This window comes from Peromyscus leucopus, chromosome 10, assembly GCF_004664715.2.
Source record: "Peromyscus leucopus breed LL Stock chromosome 10, UCI_PerLeu_2.1, whole genome shotgun sequence".
NCBI classification, from domain to species: domain Eukaryota; kingdom Metazoa; phylum Chordata; class Mammalia; order Rodentia; family Cricetidae; genus Peromyscus; species Peromyscus leucopus.
The window spans coordinates 73,448,343-73,470,759 of NC_051071.1; the positions used below are offsets into that span (position 1 = coordinate 73,448,343).

Genomic DNA, 22,417 nt, shown 5'->3' on the forward strand with positions numbered 1-22,417 from the left:
CTGAGCAGAGACCAAAGTTCTCCTTAGATGAGATCAGGTGGGTTCAGGGTGATGTACCCATTCCAAGGTTCACTTTAAATACCCGCCTTCTGCCTTGGTTAGCAATTAATTCCAGTCTCTGTATATCTAGAATTAATGGCATATTGCCCCATTAATTTCCATACTTCTGTTTTTATTTTATAGAAGTTGCTTTATAATGGGATCCTAATCCCTCTCCAAGCCTACTTGCTTAAAATTACATTTTAGTTCCCTATTTTTAAATTTTATTTATTTATATATGCTTCATGAATGTTTTTTTGACGAGTGTGTGTGTGTGTGTGTGTGTGTGTGTGTGTGTGTGTGTGTGTGTACCACATGTGTGCTTGGTGCATTCAGAAGCTAGAAGATGGATTAGGAAACCCTGGGACTGGAGTTACAGATGTGTATAAGTTGTGTGGGTGCTGGGATTCTAACTGGGTCCTCTGGAACAGCAACCAGTGCACTTAACTGCTGAGCCAACACTTCAGACCAGGGTTTGGAGTGAAACATATGTTTGTTTATCACTTTTTTTTATTTCATTTATTCTTTTGTTTGTTCTTCTTTCTGATTTTTGACTTGTATACATGAGACAGACTCTCACTATGTAGCTCTGGGTGTCCTCAAACCCTCTATGTAGTCCAGGCTAGCCTTGAACTAACAGAGATCTACCTGCATCTGCCTCCTCAGTCCTGGGATTAAAGTTGTGTGCCATCTTGCCTGGCTAACTTAAACTTCTTCTTTATTTATTTATTTTTAATTATTTTTAAGTACCTAGGCAGTGGTGGTACACTCTTTTAATCCCAGCACTCCAGAAACAGATACAAGGGGATCTCTGTGAGTTCAAGATCAGCTTGGTCTACCTCCTTGTCTCCTAAATCAAAAGAGAAAAAAAATATTTTATGTAAATAATATAAATTAAAAAAAAATAGTCAACAGTGGTAGCACAAGCCTTTAACTCCAGCACTCCAGGGGTAGAGGTAGATCTCCGAGTTCCAAACCAGCCTAGTCTACAGAGAGAATTCTGGGACAGCCAGGGATACATGAGCAACTCTCTCTCTCTCTCAAAAAAAAGATATTTGTAATAGACAAATATTTATAATAGACACACATATATATGTATGTTTAGAATTCCTATCCATTTTTGTTGTTACAGTGTTGGGATATAATCATTTCGTATTTGATTTTTGATCTGGGTTTGATATTTATCTTTATTTAAAAATAACTGTTACATCAATAAGTTATGCTCTTTGGCATAGGTAATATCTACAGTTTTTATGTACACATAATCATATTAAATCATATATTGGCAATAAAATATTCTTAATGCTTGATGATGGTTTTATTACTTTTATGCTGTATTAATTTTGTGCGAGAGTGCTAAAGTTATAGAGAATATAAAAATATATAATTGATTGATATTTGACAAGGATCACAATACTATCCTTGGGAAAGTTGCAGGGTTTGGTTTTGTTTGTTTGCTTTGGTTTTTTGATTTTTCTTTTTTTATCAAGGGCTTCTAAGAAATCTATTGGCATGAAAAATTAAAAATGGACCTCTAACTATTAAATGGTCATGTAAAAGTATAATTTAAAATTCTTTAAGAAGTCAAAGTAACAATTATAAATATTAGATGTTAATAAATGGGTAAATATATATTTGTTATTGAATTTGAAATTTGTTTTTCTGTTTGACCTCAAAAGCAGAAGCAGCTAAGCTAAAGTTCATTAATTGGACTCATAAAAATGAAAACTTCTCTGCATCAAAAAACATCATTGTAAGTCCCGAAAACACAAATCACAAACCTGGAGAATGCATTTGAAATTCATGTATCTCCCCCCACAAAAGAATTAAGAACTATATAAAGAAAGGTCAGGGGCTGGAGAGATGGCTCAGCAGTTAAGAGCACTGGCTGCTCTTCCAGAGGTCCTGAGTTCAATTCCCAGCAACCACATGGTGGCTCACAACCATCTGTAATGAGATCTGGCACGTAGGCAGACCACTGTATATATAATACACAATAAACAAATCTTTAAAAAAAGGATCCATTCCAAAAAAAGAAAGGTCATAACTTCATAATGTGGAAGGGAAAACTCGTGACATGACTCAATATAAAATATGGACAGAGGATCTGAATAGACATTTTTTATGAAAGAGCTACATGTAGCCAATACGCACGTGGAAGTATGTTCAGCATCATAATGATTAACGTCAACCAAGCTCAGCTCAAAACAATTGAAAACCACAATGAGATGGGGCTTCATTCTCTTAACTGCTTATAATCAAGAGAGAAATGGTAGAGGGCAAAGGGAGACATCAGGCTACTGCTGTACTGTGCTGTGGATGGCAACCTGAGCAGCTCCCTTGGAAACAGTCTGCCACTTCTGCAGACTTCAAAGATATCTGATCATTAGGCTCCTGTAGTTACACATCAAACAGATCCAAACAAACCTCTTCCAGGGAATTGGAATGAAGACTCAGCAGCAAGCAGGGTGGATCCCTATTATCCCAGGCCACCGCCCCCAACCTGTTAAACTCCAGATAAGAACTGCAAGAAGTCTAAGCCCATACTTCCTGCCTGCCCAGCTGCCAGACTCCAAGCTGAACTCCACTTCCATGCTCAGCCCAGGACAGTCATGAGTTCCACCGGGTGTCCCTTTCTTCAATACCCACTCAGGAGCAGCTCTGTCATCTTGTTAGGCAGATCCCACTGCGGGGCTCCCAGACAGCACAGGTCAGGGTAAACTGGTTTCCGCCCAAGAGCATGATGGTGCTTTCACCCATTCCCCTTTTCCTGTTCCAGCTTGCTCAGACCTCTTGCCTTTGCTCTCTGAGGTGGAGCCCACATAGGAGCTCATGGTTTGCTTGGTGCTGTGTGTAGGACACCACGGGAGCTTAAGTAAGGAGTCACCCTGGTCTTTTTTCTGATGATATTTTGCCTCAATGAGGGAATAATGAAAAAAAGGGATTATGTTCTTGGTGATGTCTGCAAAAGATACATGGACTCAGGAAAGGGTTGAAATCAAAATATAGAACAAGACAAATATATGGTACATTAATATTAATAAAAAACAATAGTAGTCAAAAATTGGGAACAAAGCTAATGTCAAATTAGAAATGAGTAAGTATGGGCTTTCTGTTACTAAATGGATTGAACATTACATAAAAGAAACTTGGCTACCTCCTATATCATGACAGTACTTTAAACCCTTATGATAATCAAAGCCAGTCACAAAGCACCACCTATTTTATTACAGCTACACAAAAAGCTCAGAATAATGAAAAAGGGGTGTTTCATGACTAAGGGGTTTCAGTCTGTGTGTCCCAATAAGCCAGTTTTACACACACACACACACACACACACACACACACACACACACCCCTAAATAAGCCAATCAAAGGAGCCAAATAAACTGCAAAATGCAGGAAAAAAAAACCAGATTCACTCATTATAATCACTTTAGTAAGAGAGGCAGAGAAAAACCAGTCACATTTACCCACTCCATCTTTGGGATTCTGACAAGATAAGTGCATAGCTAAGCAGTTCAGCTATGATGTGGTCTCTTGCCCAACACTTTCTTAGCTTCCAGGCACTTAAGAAATATTAGTCCCCCACTAGCTTGTAAATGGCCCTTGAGAACTGATTCCTTCTGGGTACCTTCAAGGCATCAGACAATTCTTGTCCCAGCAGAAGGTCATCGAAAAAATTCTAATTTCTTATCATCCATTCTTTCAATAGTCTGAGAGTCAAGGAGGGAGACAAAAGTGTCTCAATAGAATATATTCATTCCTGCCAGGGTGACTAATTACAAGAAAGAAGATTCCTGATTGGGTAGGTCTGGAACCAATGAAAAGCCTAAAAGAACAGGGCCTCTATCTAGGATAAAATTAGCTTCAAATTTAGTTGCAGTGTTTATAATTCTGAGGTTCTACTATGGTCCTCTGAACCATTTATGTAAAATCATTAAATAGTATTGTTGTGGATATCACTCTGTATGTTGTAAATGTGTTGCTCTGATTGGTTAATAAATAAAGTGCTGATTGGCCAGTAGCCAGATGCTGTGGGATGTTCTGTATGTCCTGTGGGAGCCCGTTCTTGGGTTCCTTGTGGCTTTACCCAGCAGGTCCGCATAGAGGATGATTAGGACCACGGACCTGAGTGCAGGTGTCTGAGATGGTCTGCACTTGGCTGTGCTGTGGGATGGTCTGTATGTCAAGTTGCTCTGATTGGTCAATAAATAAAACACTGCCCGTGGCTAGGCAGGAAGTATAGGAGGGACTAACAGAGAAGAGAAATAAAAGAAAAGGAAGACAGAAGGAGACTACCTGGAGCCACCGCCCTGACAAGCAGCATGAAAAGATGCCAGTAAGCCACAAGCCACATGGCAAGGTATAGCTTTATAGAAATGGATTGATTTAAGCTATGAGAACAGTTAGCAAGAAGCCTGCCACAGCCATACAGTTTGTAAGCAATATAAGTCTCTGTGTTTATTTGGCTGGGTCTGAGCGGCTGTGGGACTGGCGGGTGAGAGAGATTTGTCCTGACTGTGGACAAGGCAGGAAAACTCTAGCTACAGCCAGACAAGAAAAATAGGTGAAAAAAGCAGAGAAGAGAATTCTGGGAACAGGAAAGCTGAGTCAGGAGTCACCAGCCAGACAAAGAGGAAGCAAGATGTAAAGACAGAACTGAAAAAAGGGTACCAAGCCACAATGCAAAACATAAACAAGAATTAAGGGTTAGTTTATATGTAAGAGTTAGTCAATGGTAGGCCTGAGCTAATGGCCTAGCAGTTTTAATTAATACTAGCCTCTGTGTGTTTACTTGGATCCAAGTGGCTGCAAGACTGGCAAGTGAGAGAAATTTGTCCTGACCATGGGTCAGGTGGGACATAGGAAAACTTCAGCTACATAGTATGGTAAGGAATTTTGTTGTCAACATTCATATGAAGACACAATAGACTGTGGTATTTTAAAAGTGTGAGTCAACAGTTATGTCTTTTTTGTAAGTTTGTGGTGGTATTGTATTCCCCAAAATATTGTGTACTCTAATAAATTTATCTGGTGTCAGAGAACAGACAGCCACTAGATACAAAGGCTAGAAAATGGTGACACTCACACCTTTAATCCTAGCATTCCAGAGATAGAAATCCCTCTGGATCTCTGTGAGTTCAAGGCCACATTGGAAATAGCCAAGCATGGTGACACACGCCTTTAATCCCAGAAAGCCAGCCTTTAATCCCAGGGAGTGGTGGTAGAAAGCAGAAAGATATATAAGGCGTGAGGACCAGAAACTAGAAGCTTTTGGCTGGTTAAGCATTTGGCTGGTTAAGCATTCAGGCTTTTGAGCAGCAATTCAGCTGAGACCCATTCCGGATGAGGACTCAGAGACCTCCAGTCTGAGGAGACAAGACCAGCTGAGGATCCGGCGAGGTGAGATAGCTGTGGCTTGTTCTGTCTCTCTGATCTACCAGCATGGACCCCAATAACTCGCCTCAGGTTTGATTTTATTAATAAGAACTTTTAAGATTCCTGCTACATAAGTTCTTTATCAAGGAAGCTATATTAGAAGGAGAGAGACAAAAAAAGAGAGGGAGATCTTACAGTCCACTGTTCTCCAAGTACATTATACATTCAAGGTCACTGTGAACCAGGAGTCATTTCACATGTTCACATCTGCCTCCTGGTTTTTGCACTTGGCATCCAGAGGCTGTGACTATCCCATGTGTATTTGCTTTTGTGGGTACATGTTGTACTTTAACTAATTATTACTCTTCTATATCTGCAAGAGCTGAGTGATTGTCATTTGAAAGGCAGCTCTGGATTTAAGTAAGATGTCTGTGAAAATGACAGCAGCCCTGCTCATACTACAGCTGAGAGGCTACTTTGGATCTGGGAGTGGTGGGAAGGTGCTGGTGTGGCCAGTGGAATACAGCCATTGGATCAACTTAAAGACAATCCTAGATGAGCTTGTGAAGAAGGTCATGAGGTTACTGTTCTGAAACCCTCAGTTTCCCTTACTTATGAGGTTGAGGACACATCTGCTATTGAGTTTGAAACATACCATTCATCCATTCCCATGGCTGATTTGGAGGAACTTTATATGGAATTATTCAGGAAATGAATTTATGAGGTGCCAAAGCAATCATTTTGGAGATATTTTTTTAATGTTGCAAGAACTTTGTTGGTTAGACTCTGAATTTTTTGAGAGTCTCTGCAAAGATGTAGTTTTTAACAAGGAACTCATGACAAAACTACACAATCAAGCTTTGACATCATGGTAGCAGATCCCTTCATACCCTGTGGTGACCTGTTGGCTGAGATTCTCAAGATACCACTTGTGTACAGTCTCTGTTTCTTTCCTGGATCCACATATGAAAAGTACGGTGGAGGACTCCCACTACCTCCTTCCTATGTGCCTCCTGCTATGTCAGAATTGAGTGATCAAATGACATTCATGGAGAGGGTGCAAAATGTAATCTATGTCTTTTGTTTTGACTTTTGGTTCCAAACATTTAATTAGAAAAAGTGGAATGAGTTTTGCAGTGAAGTATTAGGTAAGAGTCTGTTCAATTGGGATTGTTGCATTCTAAATGTGCTGTGTCATTGAAGGTGAATTTAAGACAATAGTATTGACAGCAGAAGGATTTATCTCTCCTAAGTAAAATGGTGAAAAGTCTGTGTAATTATCTGACAAATTCAGAGCATTGTAGAAAAACTTATGTCCCAATGTCACAAATTTGCAAATCCTTGGCTATGACTTCAACAGGACTCATCAGAAAAGCACACATGTAAAAAACAAATCTTTGATAATACCTCAAGGACATAACATATCCACAAGGCATTTTAACTCATGGTTTGAAACAGTAGCTTTACCTGTGTGGTGGCATATCATCGTCATCATCATCACCATGATCATTATACTGCTGCCATTACTTTTATTATCATGACTATGCACATGCACACTTGTGTCATGGGGGAGCACTTGTGCTCTGTGTAACATATGTGAAGGTCAGATTCAAATTTGATGAGTTTTTATCTCCACCTTTATGTGGTTTCTCAGGATCAATTCAGGTGTTCAGGCTTGCATGGGGACTGCACTCAAGTCATTAAGCTTTCATGATAAACACTTTTACTATCTAACCCATTTCATAATGTAGAGGCCCACAGAGGTTTCCTAGTAAGATCTGAGCTTATCTTACCCAGCAGTGCTGCATTAAGGGATGGCTTGACCACATGCATGGTTACCAGGTGATTGGAAGTGTCTGCACTTGCTTGATCTAGGGGGAGCTGTTTTGCCCACCCCTTGGCATTCTTACAAAAAGCCCTTTTGAAGAGACAAAAGGAGCTGGTGTATATTGATCAAGGCCCTACTGAAGCTATCCTGTGTTTCTGTCTGTCTTCTCTCCCTCTATCTTTCTATCTAAATATTTCTCATCCTTAACTCTTCAGGAGTACCCTGGGGAAAAAGTGGGAGCTGGCCTCCCACAGAAGGCACCATGAACAGGAAGCAGTGGATATGTCCAGTTTTATAGTATAATTTAAGGCTGAAAGAAATGCTGAAGGGAAAAGTGAGGCTGCAGTGAATATCTCTGTCTCTGTTTAGGTCTCTCTCTCTCTCTCTCTCTCTCTCTCTCATTTATATCAATAAAAACTATTTAAAAAGGGATAGGAATTCTAAACATGCATATATGTGTGTGTATTACAAATCATTTAATTATCTTTTTTTTGGAAAGACAGTTGCTCATGTAGCCTTAGCTGTCCTAGAACTCTCTCTGTATACCAGGCTGGCTTAGATCTCAGAGATCTAACAGCCTCTACCCCTGGAGTGCTGGGGTTAAAGGCTTGTGCTACCACTCTTGGATATTGTTTCTGTTTTTTTTTCATTTGTATTATTTACATAAAATATCTTTTTTCTTTTTTGGTTTTAGAGAAAAGACTGTAAACCAAGTTGATCTTGAACTCCCAAAAATCTCCTTGTGCCTGCCTCCAGAGTGCTAGGATTAAGAGTGTGCCACCACCGCCTGGGTACATAAAATAATTAAAAATAAACAAAAAAATAAGTTTAAATTAGCCAGGCAAGATGGCACACACCTTTAATCCCAGCACTGAGGAGGCAGATGCAGGTAGATCTCTGTGAGTTCAAGGCTATTCTGGACTACATAGAGGGTTTGAGGACACCCAGAGCTACATAGTGAGAATCTGTCTCAAGTATACAAGTCAACAATCACAAAGGAGAACAAATAAAAGAATAGAAGGAAATATAAAGAAAGTGATAAACATGTTTCACTCCAAACCTTGACCTGAAGTGTTGGCTCAGCAGTTAAGTGCACTGGTTGCTGTTCCAGAGGACCCAGTTAGATTCCCAGCACCCACACGGCTCTCAGACATCTGTAATCCAGTCACAGTTTTGTAATCCATCTTCTAGCTTCTGAATGCACCAGCACACATGTGGTACACACACATACATGCTGAGACAACACTCATGCAGCATGTATAAATAAATAAGATTTAAAAACAGGGATCTAAAATGTAACTTTAAGACAGTAGGCTTGGAGAGAGATTAGGATACCATTATAAAGCAATTTCTATAAAATAAAAATGAAAGTATAGAAATTAATGGGGCAATATGCCTTTAAATTCTCCATATGTAGAGATTGGAATTAAGTGCTACTAGGGCAGAAAGAGGGTGTTTAAAGTGAACCTTGGAATGGGCACATCACTCTGAACCCACTTGATCTCATCTAAGGTGAATTTTGGTTTCTGCATAGGATTGTTTTGAATCCAAATATTGGCAGGAGTCAGAGCTTGATATTGTTACTGCTCATGGCCATGTCAGAGTAATAGCAGGTGGCACTTGAATTCTGGAGTTCAGTCCACCAGGAAGCAAGGCACTGATGGGTCAATCTCAGATACGGCTTTGGCTTCAGAATGTCTTTAGTTACTTCTATGTCTTTACGTGTTTCCTGCTGCCATTTTTTTTTCTGTTATTGGTACAACGTGAATGGGCACATGGGGATCCTTACTGCCTTTAGTGTAGTGTGACTATCTAATGCATATATCCTGTTCTACTGTGCATTTTTACCTATGGATAAAATTATTATGCAGATGATTTCATTTTAAGCTGTACTGTTTAACTGAGGTAATGATTTTATGCAAGAATAGTGTTAGTTTAAATAGAATTTTGATGATTAAGGGTTTCTAACAAATATAGTAACAGATTATGATAGAGGTTGTTTTAATGGGAAAATTAATATAGGTAAAGATAGGATATAGTGTTGTCTCTTCCCTGATAAAGGCTATAGAGGTTAGAAAATAAGAACAAGGAACTGTCCTACAGCTAGGACTTATGAGTTTCTCTGGAGGAGCCATACAGAGAGTGGCTTAAGTTAATGATTAACGAAAACAATCCAGTCCCAGAAGTTAGCTCTTTTTGATAGTGGGAAATGTATTCATGGATTTTTGTGTGCATCATAGCTAAAACAAAGTTTTAAATAATGATTTCTGTGGATAAAAAAAAAACAAAGAATTGCATGGTTAGTAAAGATAACTAGACTGGATTCTAAAATATGAAAAGCGAAACCAGTAATCTGTTTTTCTGTCCATTATAAAGACTATTGCCTATGTAAGCGGTTATAGCTGAAAGACTCCTGATCTATGAAAAGTCTAAAAGATAAATGTTTAAGTGTATATGGGTTCTTGGGGATAATTTGTTTTCCACTTGTAATATATAAAATGTTTAATCATTTAAAGGACATGGAAAATATGCTGTTTTTTTACTTGTATTCACTGTAATCATTCACTAAAAAATAGAATGTAACCACATTGTAATTCTTATATTGTTTGAAAGATTCTGCTGGGGTATATAAGCTATAAGGGAAAAAAATAAAGACACACAGAAGGAAAACACCAGAAAAAATATAAGTAGAAGTAAAGATGTAGAAGGAAGACATCAGAAAGCCAATGGAAGGAAGTCATCAGGAAAGAGAAAGGGGAATATCAAAGTAGAAGAACAGAACAAGAACAAAAAAGAATAGAGTAGAGCAAGCAACAGAAAGAATAATAAAACAAAATAAAAGCTTTTATCCCTCAGAAAAGAAGTCTGTGTGTTTTTCTCGCTGACTCTGAATCTCATTCCCAGTCTCTCTGACCTGCAGAAGGCTGGACCCTCTGCATGTTATCAGATATGTTTCTCCCTTTGAATAGTCAGTGTTCTTTTAACCCTTGTAAGCCAAGTTTTCTTTTGGCCAGTGTTGCCTTTATAGTTAGGTCTTGTAACTTGGGCACTTTGGCATAATCTGTTTCCCAATCCAAAGAACTCTCTTGGCCAGCTTCAGCTCTCTTCCTTATTTCATGCATTTCTAGCATCAGCTTGTTTGTATTGCCCTGGGGTTAAGACACAGGGGTCACATTCTCTCCTGGGTTCAGCAGGAGCAAGAGCTTGTGACTGACTAGCTTTCTCATCTCTCCTTTTGTTGGACACTCTGAACTATTGCAGTTACTCTTCCTTCCTGTCCTTGTCCACGACTGATGCTTCCTTCCCTGGGTAACCTGATCATAACTCATTTCACAACCTTTTGGGGTGAGTATACTTTAGGGTGTGACAGGTGTCCCAGGGCTCACTTCATCTTCACTAACTAGGGTTTCTGCTGCTTCTGAACTCTGAGATTTGAACTGTTTATGGGGCTCAGCTCTGCATTGATAGTAAGATGGTTTCTAGTTTCAGTGTGTGTGCTTCTCATTCAGGATTTCCTTCTTGTTGTTGATAAAATCGTGTTAGTCTCACCTGGGGTTCCAGTGAGGTTCAGCTTACAAGTGAACAGAAGTCCTCTTGTCCATTCTGAAATTCAATGCTTACCATTACAGGAGTCCATTTCAGAATGTGTGGATATTTTATTGCAGTGATTAGGGTGGCAATAGGGTAAATCTTTTTGTGATTCTGCACTGCACAATGCATTTTTTTTATCTATAACATATGGATCCACATCATGTGCTAGATACCATTTTCTTTTGTCTTGCATTTATCTAGTGACTTGGCTTCTTGTAGCTAACCCTGTGTACTTTATAAGTGAGAGGAAATGGAACTTTTAACAGCTCATGTCTACTTCAAAAGGTTGAAATAAGAGTGATAGTGTCCAGGTGAGTTGTGACTAAGACAGAGAGTGAATGAACAATCCTGTCAAGTTGTAGAACCTCCCAAGTAATGGAATTTCACACAAGCAGGTAGAAATAATTGTTTGAATGCCATGGAGAAATGACTCTGATTTGAGGAGGAACCTTCATCACAGGTCCTTTAATAAATAAAGGATGTGTGGTGTGTGTACAGGAAAATAACCAGAAAAATGGCTTTCCTTATACAAAGAAAAAAGCAAGTCTATTTCAGAAGTGTGGCTCCTGAACACTATTATTTGTGAGCAGTAAAAACAAGAAAGAAAAGAGTCCACCAAATAAAGTCAGAACAGGCTGGATATTTGTAAAGGTAACTGACATTACCTTTACCTAACATGATATATTTACCCTTACATAACATAACATGGCATTTTCAAAGATGTATGCCCATGTGACTTTTGAGAACTACAGTTAATCTCAGTGATTGTTGTTGGGGATAGCTCCTCAATTACATCAAAACATTCTAAAGTGAACACATGATTTTTGTTTTATAACACTGAGTGCATATTCATCATGAAACCTTGCACGTTTTAAACATATTTAATACATGAAAGCCTTCTTAACTGAAGACCCCAAACTGTCTTATCTTAGAGGGAAAGATATGGCACCTCAACCTCTTCTTGCTGGGAACTGCTGTGAGATGCTCATCTCTCAGGACTCTTGAGGCTTCAATGCAGCTACTCTTTTCTCTTCTTTTTACCCACGTTAGCAGTCCTCCCCACTTCAGCTAATCCTTTTTCTTCTTCTTTCCAGCTTTAGAAAACTTCTGGCAACAAAAGAGGCAACATTTCATGATGATGAGCATCATAGTCACCACACAGGCCACCAGGAATCCAAGCACATCCAGAGAGTGGTACTGGAACCAGGTGAGGTCATGTGCTGCCACACGAAGGTGCTTGGCTCCTTTGTTGCGCATGACATATTCAATCCAGAAGACGGCTCTGTCCAGGGGCTTCATTGGTTGATCATGGTGTATTCTTGACAGCCGCATGGCATTCTCCTTATACCTGAAGGGACAATGTGTACAACAAAAATTAAAATGAAACTAATTTTCAGAGCTTCCTAACGTTTGTTGGTTTGAGATAAAGCCCCCAAAGTGACTCAAAATTAACCAAATAGATTTGCTGTGTTTTATCAGGTGACATGGAGGATAGTTGAGGGACAGGATGGACAGTTTAGTGGCAGGGAGAAGAATGAGTGAAAAGGAGGAGAGTTGAGACAGCCTCGTGTAGCCCAAGTTTGTTCTGAACTTGTCGTGTAGGTTACACTGGCATTAAAAATATCTAATGGACCTCTCTATTCTCTTTCCAACTGATGAGATTACCAGCATCCACTGGCACCTCAGTTACAAGTGCTGGCTCTGTTTTTGCTTTATTCCCATAAAATATTAATTCTTAACTGGAATTTTTGAAGTTCAGCTATATTTTCAAATTGGTAAGAGATCATTAGTAATGAGAGCTATATCTTTTTCATGTGAGGAACATGTAACATATGATATAAGACAAATAAGTGAAGTAGACATGGAATTGTCTTAAGCATCACAGAGTAAGGTGTCATGTTGGATATCTCCTCTCCAGTTGCAGTTTCTCCTCTACTACCTCTGTTTTGTAATTTCAATCTCTAACTAGATTCATGTTTGAAAACACTTTTTGAAGTATGATTCTTTCTTACACAGTACTTCCACCAGAATTCTCAACAAAATGAAACTAAAATCCAATTCTGCACCCAGACATGGAGACTGTGTCTATAAGAACCAACATCATTTTCTCTTGTTGTTTTGCCTATGGATTTTCTGATTAGCTACATCTGTCTTCTGGTAGACCTTAAAGCTACTAATGATGTTCCTGGGGTATGTTATGAAGTTAATATTGTCTTTCATTCCTGTGTGCTTGTTTTAATCTCATTGTCCAGGCCTTAACATAAATTTCAACTAACATGGGTTCTTTTGTTGACATCACTGGCTTAGAAGCCTTAGATGTTGGCTATGAGTTCAGTGAAACTTGGTATTAATTTTGGAGTGATAAAATGAGCTAAACTATTCTAAGGGCTTTTGAGATGTCATAAAATCAAATCTAGAACACATTTTCTCTAAGCTAGTTACTACAGCTTCTATTGCAGAGTTGGTAGAACATGCCTTTTATCTGAGCACTTGGGAGGCAGAGTCAAAGGATCTTTCTGAATTTGAGGCCAGCACAGTACTACAAAATGAGACCTCGTTTAAATAAATAATAGAAATAATGTAAAATTTCACCAAAAGTTTTATAGCTTCAGAGAGTATGGATAAACATTTATACATTCTTTCATAAATTTTAAAGTTCATGATTACTTCATTATGTATATTCTGTTATATTTTAATGTCCTTGCTACCTGTAGATGTATATTTGAAAGATTATTTACATATATACAGAGAATTTTCAGACTAATCATTTCTCATTTGTTCTATGAAGTCAAATATGAATTTAGAGTAACTTTATTATTGAAAACAAGTACATATTTCAGATATGCAAAATAATCTGAAGTTTTTCACTATTATTCTCCTTCAAATTGGATTGAAATCAATATGATGATGATAATCTTTCCATCAGTATTTTTAAAGAAGTAGTTATATACACTAAGCATGATAGCACATAGGCAGATATTTTCAATCCCAGCACATAGTAGGATGAAGCAGGCAAATCTCTATGAGTTCAGGATCAGTCTTGTGGTTATACAGTAACACCCTGTTTCAAAAAAGAAAAAAAAACTCCAGCAAAAAGTAATTATACTCACCAAGGGTCATTAATGATGGTCCTCAAGGCAGTGAGAAGGTCTATAGTTGACAGTGTGTTGAAGTTCACTCTAACAGCTGCTCCCTTTGCTACCATGTGATTAATATTATCAGGTTGATCCGCAAACAATGGAATACCAACAATAGGAATGCCATGATAGATTGCCTCATAGATGCCATTGGCTCCACCATGAGCTATAAAAGCTTTGGTTTTTGGATGACCTACAATTAGAATTATTTTTACATAATCATTGATTAAAATATTAAAGGAAAGTGAAATATAAGGGTTCCAAAGGGACTGTTTTCATAGAAAACGTGTTGTAGCCAATAATTTGCAGGGGAACTGCTTTGGACTTTCATAGCAAGAAGTTCTTAAGTGAGCAGGAGAGGTAAGAGAAGACTATTTGGAAGAAGTAGTATGTGTCTGGGGAATTGCAAAATAAAAATAAGATTGCCAATAAGAAAATGAAAGGAAGGTTGTGGACAAAATATCCAGTGGAAAAGAATCCATGTGGTTAGGTTTATAGTACCAGGTATGAATTTTCCCTGAGGCTGTGAACATAAAGAACCCACAACTGTCACTTTTCTAAACCAATGCCATTTCTCATTGCACTTGAAATCCTTACCTTATACCCACATAAACATATAGCTCTCATCCCCCATCAAAGAGTCTTATTTTTGCAACACACAGAGACCATTACAGAAAGCCAAAGCTGTCAAAATGCAGAGAACAACTGACCTTGGGTATGAAGCTCCAAATGACACATCTATAACATAAACCCCCTGTATATATGCCTCAAGAAACATAGAGGAAACCAGAAGAGGGGGTGGAAATATGGTAAGAATCATAGGACAAGGAAATCTGCTTTGAGATTGTGTCTTCAGACAGCACAGGGAGACTGCAGTCACTGAATCTTGACTTTATGGTGGCCTAAACAAGATCAGAACAATGAATATACCAGTTGACGTGCCAATGTAAAGGCAGAAAATGTTACAGTGCCTTGTCCCCAGGTGAAGAGGCACAGACACGTAATGACTGCTGAGAATCAGTTTTCCCCAGGGATGAATTCAAATTTATTATCCAATACCAATGGTGAGTTCAGAAACATAGCAGGAATACTAGATGGACTTAGCAGGTTGTATTTGTATATCCATATGTATGTACAGATGCAATAATAATAACCAATGAGAAAGAGAAAAAAAAGGAGTGGGTGGGAAGGAAAAGGGTAGATATGAGAAGAGTTAAGATAAATGGAGTTGATGGTTTAATTTGACTAAAATATATTGTGTGAAATTTATTTATTAAAATACCACATTAAAACACAGAAGGCAAGTAGACTAGAAATGGTTGTGGCACTGGGTCTGGTGTGTAGTGTATAGTCACCAGGATAGTAGATGGTGGAGTCTAAAGCCAATCAAGCTACAAATCATCATGAAATACAGTAGTACTTTGTGGTAAAGATTTGCTTGCATAAAAAATACAGAATTGGTGCAACAGGAGGTGCTAAGATTCTCAGTAGCATTGAAATATTCCTGTAGTAGGATAAACAATAATGAAAAATTAAGAAGCAAGAGACAAAGGGGCAATTCATACAGTCTCTGGGCAATTCTTAGGGCAGTTATTACAGTTGGAGTGAAGATATGCAGATTCTAGACATAGAGAAGATAATTTTGAATAACAGGATGACAGAATTTATAGGTAGCTATTTTCCATTCTGTATTTATAAAAATACATATAAATAAATTTGCTTTGTTTTTGACTGTCCTCAAGATCTGTTGCTCCCTTTGTTTTCTTAGTTTATTGACCTCTGTCTTACCAAGAAGGTCATTCTGGGGGATCCACTTGTACAGCCGAGTATTGGATCCTAAGGTCTCTGGTTTCTTACCATCAAATCTCCACAGAACCTGTTACACACAGAAAGTACCTTATTCAGTTGCAGAAATTCAAAAGCTTTGGGATATTTTGATTCTGGAGAACCGAGAAGACTATTCAGTTGAACCAGTGATTCTTAATGAAATTAAGAGAGGGGATTTTAAAATAGCACGAGATGTAAAAAGACTGACATAAATAATACATTTTTTGTACATCGCTTTACAATAACTTGAGCATGATATTTCATCATGCTAATTTATATAGGTTTAATGATTAATGACAAATTCAAGCATACATGAAAATTTTAGGCAATTAATATAATCCTGAATGGGAATACTATATACAATTAGTAACAATTTATGATTATGTATATACTATGTATAATTCTAGTTCTTATTTTACAAATTAAATATTAATTTATATCTTTTTGAGTCGTGGGCACATAATTTTACCTATATTTCCATCTTCCCTAGTCTACTCATTATAATTAGGTTTATTTTTGATGCATAAAAATATCATATTAATATAGTTTACTATTCTGAGAAATAATTTCTTTCTTACTAGGAAGTATATTTACTTTGTTTCAGATGAAACTTTAAGGATTGCCCAAGGAAAAGTGTCAGTAGGAAAATGTGAAGCATGATTTCTATTGTTCTAAATACAATTCATATTTAGTGCCAAACTGAGTTGTGAAATAGAAGCAATTCTCACAAACGAATACAAACTGTTCATCTTCACTTTCTATATGCTCTGTGTTTCATAAAATAAGTACATAAAAATTATCTTCATGAACAGAAGAAACTGTTATCAAGTACTAGAATAAATGCAGGTACTTAGAGCCAAAGAGTGATGCTTTTAGAAAGTAAGTCAACCATACAAAAGTGCATGGAGTCAGGAGCTTCTAGATTTTTCTTATAGTTACTGAATTACATCTAACTCCATCTTAAATTCCATACTTTTTCACCAACCAGAAAAAGATATTCACTTGATGTGCTAGAAGCAGAGTTTTTGCAGATGCAATCATAATTTTATCACCCTCGACTCACTTCAGGGTCAGGACCGATTTTCATCATCCTTTCTCATATTTTCCTACATTATCCATTGGGATATTTCCCCCTTTTTTCTTTAGAAACATTTGTGTTTCATTTTATGTATGTGGGTGTTTTGCCTGCATGTAATTCTGTATGCCACCTGGAGGCCTGAAAAACATATTAGATCTCCTGGAACTTGACTTGGGTACTTGTGAGCTATTATATAAGTGTTAGCAATCAAACCCAGACTCTCTGGAAGAGCAGCCAATGCTCTTAACTACCGAGTCATCTCACCAGCTCCAGTATATTTCTTATTATTTTATTTCCTCTTTCTCTCCCTTCTTTTCATCCTTTCTTTCTTTTTCCTCTCACTTCTTTTAAGATATGAAAAGCTTGGGAATCACCACGAAGTATAAACTGGCTTTAAATGTGAGAAAAAAGACTCACTTTGGTCTCTAAGAGCCAGAATGACAACTATACACAACCATGCATGGATGTAATTATAATCTTTCAGATCATGAGGTCAGTCAGAACCAGACTAATATTTCATCCTGAGCAATTTAAAATTTTCTTTTTAAAATGTTGTTAGAGATGAATAGGAAAGAAGCCATCATTTTACTTTTCACACAGGTATTTTCTCTTCTTAAAACCTTTCAGAGTTCAATAGATTTATAATACAATTGTCCACCTAGTGGACACTTTAATCTCACCTTTTGTGGAATCTGGGCAAGAGCAGATGCAACTATATTGGCCTTTTCATCTGTTAAATTTCTAACCATTGAACCCAGAGAAAACACCACAATACCGTGTTCTCCAGAGCTCTGAACAAAGTCTTCCATTTCCTACAAAGAGAGATGAGACATTGCAAATAAATGGCAGCATAGGAAGGACCACAACAAACTTTATGAGAGGAAATCATGTAATCACTGGAATTATTTTAAGAAGATCATCTGTGGTTCCACTGCTTCAGGACTCAATATTCATTGAGAGTACATTTGTGCTACAGTGCAACTGACCAAAATAAGTAAATTAGAGATAAAAAGTAATGTTGCTAGAGATATCACTGAAATTTAGATGGTCATTAGGAGGTATTTTAAAAACAACACAAAGAGGAGGCAGAAAGATTGTAAAAGCCAGAAGGAATGGATGACATCCCAGTGTCTTCCAGACAAAGTAAGACTGAGGAATATATGAACTCACAAAGACTGTGGCAACACACGTAAAACTCACACAGGTCCAAGCCAGATGAGGTCCCAGCCCTGACAGTGGAAAATGGACATGGACTTCCATTTCTAACTAAGAAGCTTTTTGCAATTGATATCTGATAGCAAAGGGAAAAATCAATTCTCTCTCTATTGGAATATCACTGGGTAAATCAGTCATATCCTAGAGCAGGACTTATGCCCAGGAGTACTTAGTCAACACAAAATAAATCCCATGATTTTTTTCTTTTGTGGGCTTTGTCTTTCACTTTGTTTTGCTTGGGCATTTTTTTTTTGCCTTATTGAATTTTAGGTCATTGTTTTGATTTTCATTTTTGTGGTTTCTCTTTCTCTCTGTGTGTGCCTCTGTCTCTGTCTCTCTGTCTCTGTCTCTCTCTCTCAAACACACACAGACTGACAGAGAGACAGAGAGAACATAAAGTACATTTGGGTTTGGGTAGGGAGGTGGGTATGATCTTGCAGAAGATAATCACAATATTTTACATGAAAAAAGTTTTGGAATGAATAAAATTTCCAATACTTTTTTCCAGTATTGCTACTGTAAAGGCAATTGTGACACTCCCTTGCAAAGTTCATATACACACTTGCATATGCCTTCATCTTGGCATGAACTTCTCTCTATTAATCTCTGTGATTAAAATCTATATTAATGGCTGGGTGGTGGTAGTGTGACACAGAGATGTGTTAAAGTATGGAAATAATGTATACGTCAGTTGTCAGAGAATTCTAATCCACTTTTTATATCTCTTCTGAAACCCAACATCCTGAAAGAGTGTTGAAGAATTGTTTCCATGAAAAAGGCAAAGCAATTTATCAAAGGAAATAATATAGGGTTACCTTAGGCAATGGTTTGGCTGGTTTGCAGTGGAGTCCTCCAACAAACTCAAAGTTGGGTAAGAGTGGGTGGGGAAATTCAAAGTCCCAGTAAGTTCGAATGAGCCATATATCTGCTTTCCCCATTATCTCATATAATGTCGTGGGTCTTCCTGCACCACAAAAACAAGTAAAAATATACAAGGATGAAAGGGTTTTGTCTGACATACAGCATGTGATTTCTAGTGATGAGTTGAAATAATGTGGACAACAATTTGAAGTGTTTCACTTGTGGTTTATAATATAAATGTACTAATATTAAATTTAATATTATTAATATTATAAAATTAAATAATAATTTGTGTAAAAATTACATTGTCTTCCAAAGTTACACCAGTAATTTCAAAGCTTTTTGACTGCTCCAAAGAATCTTGAAAAAACAGCTTTCATAGAATATTTAGTCTAGTTTATGTGTTTTAGAAGCTAGTTTCTTGATCCTTGATTCTTCAAATGCACTACGATAATCTGTAAGGTATGAGTAAATTCCTTTTAGATACTGCTGTACTGGGTCCATCACAAGGGACTAGTAATACTAACAGTTGTATATGTGGAAGTTAAAGCTAGATAATTTCCATAAAAATATAACATTCAAATTCTTCTTACTCTTAATTTCGGTGTTACAAATCAATAAAAATGCCTGCATTTCACAGCAATATTTTAGGCTTTAAGTCATCAGTTTTAGGCATCTAAGAAGTCTCAAACTCCAAGAAAACCAAGTTCCCTTGACTGTTTCTGGTGTCAGAGATACTGTTTAATTGTTAAGAACCTTTCATGACATTCTAGATAAATGTTTCAATTTGCAAGTGAAGAAACTTTTATAAGGGAACATATTTTCTTTGGTGCTATACAGATAGTCATGGTAGTGAAGTATGAGTCCTTAGTGCATATATCTACAGTCACTAATGCATTCATTGAAACCTAGAGTTTCTTATACTAAGACAAACATAAAATACATCAAATGATTCCCAAGAGAAATCTTTGTCTCAATTTGCATGGAGAACAATTTCTGGAGTGTTCTGAACAACTCTACAGTGTTCTGCCTTGTTTTGAGGTTATTTAGTTGTCTTCTATTTTTGTTTTATCAGCTCACAATTAGCAACCTCATCCTGTGACTGTATATTCATCCACACACACATTCAAAGAAGCAGAAAAATGGAATTTCACTGTAATAGTGAAAGACAGTTTACCTAGAACATCACTGTAAAGCTGACTCCAGGTCTTCTCATTAAATGGTTGAAACCAAAAGTCAAAGTATAGCACATACATCATATTCTTCACCCTCTCCACAAATGTCATGTGGTCAGTTAATTCTGAGAGAACCACAGGCACATAGGAAGGAGGGAGTGGAAGCCCCCCACTGTACTTTTCACATTTGTATCCGAGACAGAAGCGGAGACTGTACACTAAAGGTGTCTTAAGCACTTCGGCCAACAGCTCACCACAGGGACCAACAGCATCTGCAAGGATGACATCAAACTTAGATCCTTGGAGTTTTTTCATAAGACTCTTGTTCCAAACTACAGCTCTGCAGAAGCTTTCAATAACATCAGAATATTCACTAAAGGCTTTTTGCACCTTTGAATAGTATGTCCAAACTGAGAGTTCTTGAAAATCATATGTCCAATCAGCTACCCATTTTTCAAACATATATTGAAGATCATCTTTACTCAAAGGTACAGGATAAATCTCAAAATTAATAGAAGATTCTTTGCTAGGCTCAATAAGGACGGAAGCTGAAGATGCCAGAACAGTTACTTCATGACCTCTCTGCAAAAGTTCATCCAGAATCTTCTTTATACTGATCCAATGGCTGTATTCTGTTGGCCACACCAGCACTTTTCCACAAGTTCCAACTCTAAAGTAGCATATCAGCTGTATCAGAAGTAAAACTGAAGTCTGTTTCATAGACATCTTGCTGAAATGGAATGCTGTTGACATCTATCATTCTTTGCAGATTTCATGCTTTTATACAAAGCTGAATAAATCAAGAAGTTAACATATAACTTCAAAAACATCAATGAGATAACAAGCCTGGTGGTGTAATATCATCTGTAAATATGCACATGGGACATGAACTCAAGGTTAACAATGTTTGTTTGTCTCCTTTTTCTTTCTTTCTTTCTTTCTTTCTTTCTTTCTTTCTTTCTTTCTTTCTTTCTTTCTTTCTTTCTCTCTCTCTCTCTCTCTCTCTCTCTCTCTCTCTCTCTCTCTCTCTCTCTCTTTCTTTCTGGTGCCTGATACAAATAAGCTAAAATCAAACACTTTCCATGTATAATTAATCTTGCTTTAAATATAATATTTTAGAGTTGTATGAAGAGACACAAACGAGAATCTCCTATTTCTTACATAACAGTAAAGATCAAACAAGGGCGTGGGGAGATCAGCATTTCTTAGATCTTGGTATTTTTCAAAAATTTTGATTATGTATAATGTATTATGTTACATTCAAATTGCCACATTTCCTCCTGAAAGGAAGAGGGAGTCCTAGAATGCTCAGGAGACTAAAACATTTTTGCAATATATCTCTTCCAGATTATATACACACAATTACTGGGATCCTGGAGGTTCTTTTGAGGAGAAATCTACAAGTGCATCCTCTTTAGATTTCTATCACCATGATAGACATCATGACTAAAAGCAACTTGGACAGCATGGGCGTCATTTCATCTTAGAGCTGTAGTTCATTATGAGGAGAAGTTAGGGCAGGAACTCAAGGCCAGAACCTGGAGTCAGGAACTGAAGTAGAGGCCATAGAGGAACAACATTTACTGGCTTATCTTGATAGCTCTCTCAGTTTGCTCTCCTTACATCCATGACCACCTTGCCAGGGATTCCAACAATCACAGTGGGTTGGGCTTTCCTAATCATTCATCAAACAAGAAAATTGACCCACAGGACAATCTGATTAAAGCATTTTCTCTACTGAGGTTCTCTCTTCTCAGATGACACTAACTTATGTCAAGTTGATGAAAAACTCATTAACACAAAGTAACATAGGAAATTCCAAGGATGCATCTTCCTTAAGAGTTCAGCATGATGGGATGGGCCTTTCAGGTATGCACTCTTCTATGTTCTTGTAAAGAACTAAATAGATTCCTTGGCTCACCTTGCCACACCTGAATGGAATTACTAGTTTGGTTTTTCACCAATGCCTTTTCTGACCTTAATAGACACTTGTTCTCATGTTTCTAGGAAAAGTAATCCATGCAATTGTAGCCCAAAGAGGGACAGATACAGATAAAATCAAAGATTATTCTAGTACAGTGATTTGTATGGCTGTTACTCTGGGTGATGTAAATGCTACTGAGACTCAGCTGCTGACCTATAAAGAACTTTCTTTTATAAGGGGGATAGTACTGCATTTGAGAGAGAGATATATATAGATATAGATATAGATATAGATATAGATAGATAGATAGATAGATAGATAGATAGATAGATAGATAGATAGAATGATGGTCTTTTCCTC

At 37.4% G+C, this 22,417-nt stretch overlaps 1 protein-coding gene across 1 annotated transcript; it reads right to left on the minus strand.

Moving 5' to 3' along the window:
* Positions 1-11,271: 11,271 nt before the first annotated feature.
* On the minus strand, positions 11,272-20,904 carry LOC114707815 (UDP-glucuronosyltransferase 2B1-like). The gene is made up of 6 exons (XM_028890698.2): positions 20,136-20,904; positions 18,913-19,061; positions 17,563-17,694; positions 15,766-15,853; positions 13,951-14,170; positions 11,272-12,188 (listed from the first exon to the last, which is right to left on the minus strand). Exons 1-6 carry the CDS (start codon positions 20,884-20,886, stop codon positions 11,909-11,911), a joined length of 1,620 nt encoding a protein of 539 aa, XP_028746531.1. The 5' UTR covers positions 20,887-20,904; the 3' UTR covers positions 11,272-11,908.
* Between the last annotated feature and the right edge of the window lie 1,513 nt (positions 20,905-22,417).